The sequence below is a fragment of the Alosa pseudoharengus genome, unplaced genomic scaffold (genome assembly GCF_046254945.1).
Source record: "Alosa pseudoharengus isolate Yale_2024_CS ecotype anadromous, Long Island Sound unplaced genomic scaffold, YU_APseudo_1.1 YU_APseudo_1.1_scf_13, whole genome shotgun sequence".
NCBI classification, from domain to species: domain Eukaryota; kingdom Metazoa; phylum Chordata; class Actinopteri; order Clupeiformes; family Clupeidae; genus Alosa; species Alosa pseudoharengus.
Genome location: NW_027468598.1, coordinates 12,296,850 through 12,303,202, shown reverse-complemented (window position 1 = coordinate 12,303,202; position 6,353 = coordinate 12,296,850). Strand labels below are relative to the sequence as shown.

Here is a 6,353-nt window from a genome sequence, read left to right as displayed (position 1 = left end):
GAAGGAGATCTGCAGACAGCAACAGTGGCCCTAGCAGCAAAGGATTACAGAGAGCCAATTCAAGCCAGAGTGATTTCAGAGCAGGCAGCTTCACCTGCTGCACCCCTCAAGGGCAACTGTAATCACAGCCTCATTGTTACAGAGAAAAGGCTACCATTACCGGGAGGCTGTGGAGGTTTCCTGCAGGAAAAGAACGAGAAGTAGAACGAGGAGGAGGAGAAGAGGGAGGAGGAGGAAGAGGAGGAGGAGGAGGAGATGAATGTAGAAGTAAGGAGGCTGAGAGTGAGACGTGGAGACTCACTTCACCACCATTTTGATCGGGTAGACCCCCACTGCCAGCCTCTTGTCCTTGGGGATGGTGTAGGAGATACGACCATTGCTGTTGGTCACCTCCGTGTCAAAGTGCACCCAGCGGCCTGACTGTGGCTGAGTCATCAGGAATATATCCACCTGAGAGAGAGAGAGAGAGAGAGAAGGTAGATTGAGAGATAGATGGAGGAGAAGATTGTGACATTGAGATAAAGAAATAGAGGCAAACAGATAAAAAGGAATAGAGAAACAGATGGAGATTTTTGAAAAAAAAATAGAGAGAGGGTGAAAGTGAAAGACAAAGAGGGAGAGAGAGAGAGATGTAGAAAGGGAGCGGTGTTTTTCAGCTGTTGAAACCGCCACACAGGGGAGAGAAGCTACAGACTTTTAATTATGAGAATTAATTCTCCCTCTAATAATAATCTACGGGATAGAAGGAGACGCTGGATTATGATTGAATCAACAAATCAGAGTGTAGGGGCACACGCAGAAGAGGCTGGGGGCAGACTTGAGTGGGTGCATCTGGCGGCGGGCGGCGGGCGCCCGTCTGCGGTGACACTGGCACTGGCACACCCACCTTCTCTCCGGTCAGCGTGACCATGTCCAGCGGTCCGTACATGAAGCGGCCCACCAGTGTCTGCTGCCCGTCCTCGGTCGCGATGACATCATGAACCCGGTGGTTGCCAGTCACGTTCTGCCGGTGGAGAAAGACATTCACATCAGTTTCCTCTTTTGCCTTGTCATGAAAGCGCGTCAGCGGTGGTGTACGGGTGAAAGATGACAAGCATGGACAATTTGCTAACCCTCACCCCCACCCCTCAAGAGGACAAAGTAGTTTTGTAAGTGTGTAGTGAGGCGGACCGTCCAAAAGGGTGGAGGGCTGCCGTGTCTCCATCCTTCACCCTCCTCCCTGGTTGATTCCATTTCTCTGTGCTCCTTTTCTGCTTCAGTGAGAGGAATGCAGGGCACTACAGAGCACAGCTGCATTCTCAAATCACGGCAGGCGAGATGGGATTTGGGCCTTATAATGTAAGCAATTAAAGCTATGAGAACAGAGGCATTTCAAGGTTGTTCTACTTGTTGGTTACACTAATAAGATGGGCAACCTGTTAGCAATAAAAAAAACATAATACAATTATTATTCTCACATTAGCTTCACTGCTGTTGCCTCAGATATAGGCTACTCTGTTCATTACCAGCATTTAAGCCACTGGTCCATAGTTTTGCAAGTATTGCGTACTGAACATTAGTTACCTACATATTATGTCACTGTTTAATATTGTATTGTATAAAGTATAAAATTGCATTATATTCTCTATTCTATGCAGCAATAAGAAATATAACACCACATACTATGATACAACCACGATGCATGAATAAAATATACAGTATAATATCTATAATTTACTATTATTTAGTCTTTAATTTAATTGACATATGCTGCATTCCCAGGCATAATGTGGCATTAGTATGGTGCCAAGACACTCTGTGTGTTGGTTGGCCCTTGCTGATTTACATTAGCGGATGATTTGCAGTCTGTTCTCCGCACGCATCCTAGCAGGCCTGGGCATTTTGTGGATTTGACATGCTCGCGCGGCACTATAAATTCTTAAGCCCACACAAGCTAATGAGCCTGATTTAGCAGATTTGTCATTTAATGAAGCCTTTAAACATTTCCGGGCGCTCAGCTATTTGCATATTGATTACGCTGGTCAATAATTAATTTGAGCCTCGCCCTCAAGACAGATTGGGGTGTGCGACACATAGATGACGCTGAGGCTATTTGTACCACGGAACGACAGCAGTTACGGCACACACTGACAAATGAATGGCAGGCTGAGTTGACGCTGTGCTTCCATCACTGTGCTGTTTTCTTTTTTTTTTTTGCCATGACTTGGCATGAGGAGTGACAGTACGGCTCTTTTGATGACGGATCGGCTGCCGACCAAAAACCCATCTGCGAAGCTGGGGGTGTGAGCAGCGTGGCAGACTGCGACTTCATTTCGCCTTGACACATGTTGCTCCGAGGGGGAAGAGGCGCCGGGCCGCTCGAGGAGGGACGCTTGTAAAGGCGGAGCGCCTGCTGAGCGACGGCCGGGGTGATTTCTCGCCGACATTTTTTAATTTCACACGGGGCCTCGCCAGACAAGCCACAGAGCCGGGGCCCCAAGCGAGCGAGCGAATAAGAGCTTTATCCTCCCGCACGAATGCCATCACTGTTTTACATAGACAAATACCACAGTTTCAAGAAACGCAGCACAGACTGAAGTACTTGATGGTGTGCATATTGACATGTGCGCATCCTTGAAAATGAAGCCACCATATAGTCAGCAGTGGGTAAAAAAAGGAAGGACTAAATATAGGCTACTCTGAAACTGAAGGCATCTTATGAAAGGAGACCCAGAAATAGTGCCTGACCTTCAGTCATCGCAGTGCAGTGAAAGAAGTGTAGCGCAGTAATTGCATTCTGTTCTTTAGCCCAGATCCAAGGTGAATCTGTGTGTTTGTTGTTAGTAATGCTCGCAGCCCACACCCCCACACAGCTTGAATGGTTAAATATCGGTGAGATGAAAAGCCTTTGCCGCGGTGATATTTTTAGCACTGCCATTCATGCGTAGCGGCCGGTTTGGAACGGAACATTGGCAGCCTGAAGTGAGTGTTTGTGCACTGAAGAGGATGAATGCCACCGCGTTCCACACCGCTATGCCGCTTTTGACATGTTTGACTCTTTCAGCAGGATTAAATGGATTATGCACACTGATATGCGCCTGCACAAGACAGTTTCCACAAAAAACCCTGTTTAGAGTAGGGGGAAAAATAACAAAACATGTTTGTGAAGGGAACTAAGCTTGAGGTTTACTTCAAAAAACACAATGAACAAAACTGAATGCCTTGCTCAGGTGCACAACGGAGGTAGCTCCTGGGCAATGAGTTTAGTCCTGGGGAGCACTGCCACCGTGCCTCTGAGCAAGGTGCTTAACCCGGAGTTACTCCAGGAGTCTGTCCCTGTTGTTAGTTCACTGTAAGTCAAACACACAACATAGCCCCTCCCCACACACACACACACACCATTTCCCATTTCAGCCCCCCCACACACACACACACCATACCCTCCCATACACAAACACAATATACCTTTTCAATTAATACTTTTAATTCTTTAAAGGTGACCTGGCTCTTGAGCGCAAGAATTTCATTACTTATTATTCCTTTTATGAGTACATGACAATAAATTACTTGAACTTGAACTTGAAGTCACTCTGGATAAGAGTGTCAACTTAACGGCAAATTATGTAATGCAATATAGAATTACCCTCAGTTTCACGTGGGTTCTCCTGCGTAGCCACTTCTCCCTGGGGCTGGAAGGGGAAAAGAGGCTGGAGTCTATATGGTCAGCCTCCTGGGCATGGACACAATCACATCGCATCACCTGCCAATCAAACACAAACACATGAGTAAAGATAGGAGTTGTCATAGTAATGGCTGACGGTTGGAAGAACCCATTTTCATGTGCTGACAGGGATTTGAAAATATAGACCCTTTCAACTACATAACCAAACATGTGTATTCCTAAGGCATTTCCAGTGGCACAGAAAACAACATTGAGCTAATGGTACCTCAGGGATAAAGAAAAATAAAAAGGAAAAAAAGTTTTAATGTTAACATTTCGCACAGCATTATGCTACAAGTCAGATACATTGTCATTATGAAGTAGGCTTATCTGCGTTGGTTTCAAATGTTTAAACTGGAAACCCTGTCGGAGCAGATTGAAAAAGTCTAAATGACTCTTGAATTAAAATATGCATAGAAACTATGTGAAGTCATTATGGGAGAACACATCCTGTATTTGCTCTGGAGGGGTCTACAGTTACCATGGAGGACAATTATAAGACTGCAAATAAAAAAAATGATATACAGAAATTATCTATCAAAGAGAGAAGGAGAAAAAGAGCTAATCCATTTTTGCAGTATGGAACAGCTAGTCAACCATGAATCCTCAATGCCTCCTGAATTACAAAGACACATAGTTCTTCTTCAAAGGGTTACTGGGTCCATTGCTGTGCAGGAGTGTTCTCAGGCACAACTAAAATATGCATTTAGAAACACACCAGAGACTTCTTTAAGATGTGCTGTGCTCTGAGGAGAATTTTCTACATATCTTAAAGTTTAATGCTTCATTTGTAAAAGTATGCAGGACTACTCAGACTATCATTAAGAAAGGTGCCGTAAGGAAAAAGGGAGAGGGAAAGAGAGAGAGAGCGAGAGAGAAAGAGAGAGCAAAGGGAGGAAGGAAGGAAGAGGATAAAGAACGGCAGAAGAAAGAAAATACCTGAGAGTGAAATGAGAAAGAAGAAGCGAAGTGTGATAGCGGGAAAGAGAGGGGGAGGGAGAGAGAGAGGGAGGGAGAGAGAGAGGGAGAGAGGGAGGGAGGGAGAGAGGGAGGGAGAGAGAGAGGGAGGGAGAGAGGGAGGGAGGGAGGGAGGGTTGGCAGAGGGGGAAGGAAACACGCTTCTACTTCTCATTTCCCTCACGTCAGCTTGTGGAGCAGCAGCAGTGGTGCTAACACACACACACACACACACACACACACACACACACACACACACACACACACACACACACACACACACACACACACACACACACACACACACACACACACACACACACACACACACACACACACACACAATCACACACACACACACACACACACAGACACACACACACACACACACACACACACACACACACGTGTGGACTAATGGGCAACACAGCTAAAAGGCTGTCAGTGGTATGAGTAGACTTTAATGAAAACACGACACAACATGCTGATCCTCAAAATCAACTCCATCGACACACTTCATGCACATATGTTTCTGTGTGTATGTGAGTGTGTGCGTGTGTGTGTGTTACTGTTCTTAATGCAGATCAATACATTTGTCTGTCAGGAAAACGGAGACAGAGCAAGAGTAAGACAGGGAGAGAAACAATGAGAGAAAAGAAGACTATTTGGACCTACGTTCAATATTCAGAGCAGATCGCTCGTTCCGCAAGTCAGTGAGACAGAAGAAAAGACCTGCATCACTGAACACACACACACACACACACACACACACACACACACAAACTCTCACACACACACACACACACACACACACACACACACACACACACACACACAGAGACACAGACACATATGAAGAGGAAAGTTGTTAATGACCTGCCGCAAGATGAAGGCCACCACGTCAGTGGACTCCCAGTAGGATGCGTGGAAAAGGTGTGGCAGGGCCACGGTGGGGAAGGAGGTAAGCACGTCGGGGCAGTAGAGGGAGTAGTCCAGCCTCTTGGAGCCCCACCAGGTGCTGGAGACTGGGCACAGATGGACACATCAACAGGTGTGCTCAAGACCACTTCACAACTGAGACCACTGAGAGTGAGAGGGGCTGAATGGCTAAACCTACATTTGGACCTCATTAAAATGGAAATAAATGGACCATCATTTACAAAACTATATACAATATTAATTACACACACACACACACACACACACACACACACACACACACACACACACAGTCCCTCAAACAGACATGCATACACATACTTACTTAAACATTAACCCATTTACACAGTATTACTGCATTCAGTGTGCATCTGATAACATCAAAATGACTCCCGCTATAGGCTACCAGGGTTTTTGATGCAATTTCGTCAAAGGGTCAAACAAACATGATGACATTTATATCTTAAAATCTGAATGCATTTTGGCCAGCGCTTATATGAGCCTCCCTACGGAGTACAGCTCATGCAAGGCAAATGAACCGCACACAATTTTGGTCTGAAAGTCATGACCGCTTTGTGGGAGTACGGAAGTATCGTTTCTGTTACTGAACCTTGAAATTAGACCCCAAATGGCTTCTTTCGAATTAATCTCCTAAGGGGGGGTGGGGTGGTTTTGGGGTAGGGTGGTTGTGGAGGTCAGTGTTAAATCCCAGCACCTTGACTCTATCCTAAAATGCCTCGGTTTAATATGCCGTTGC

General features: G+C 45.8%; 1 protein-coding gene across 1 annotated transcript in view; it reads right to left on the bottom strand.

Annotated features, from left to right (window-relative positions):
* Positions 1–6,353, bottom strand: part of pitpnm3 (PITPNM family member 3) — a 77,861-nt gene that overhangs the window by 3,920 nt on the left and 67,588 nt on the right. The window contains 4 exon segments of the mRNA XM_076282184.1: positions 302–450; positions 887–1,003; positions 3,623–3,739; positions 5,534–5,682. Of these exon segments, the coding sequence (XP_076138299.1) occupies positions 302–450; positions 887–1,003; positions 3,623–3,739; positions 5,534–5,682 (532 nt within the window).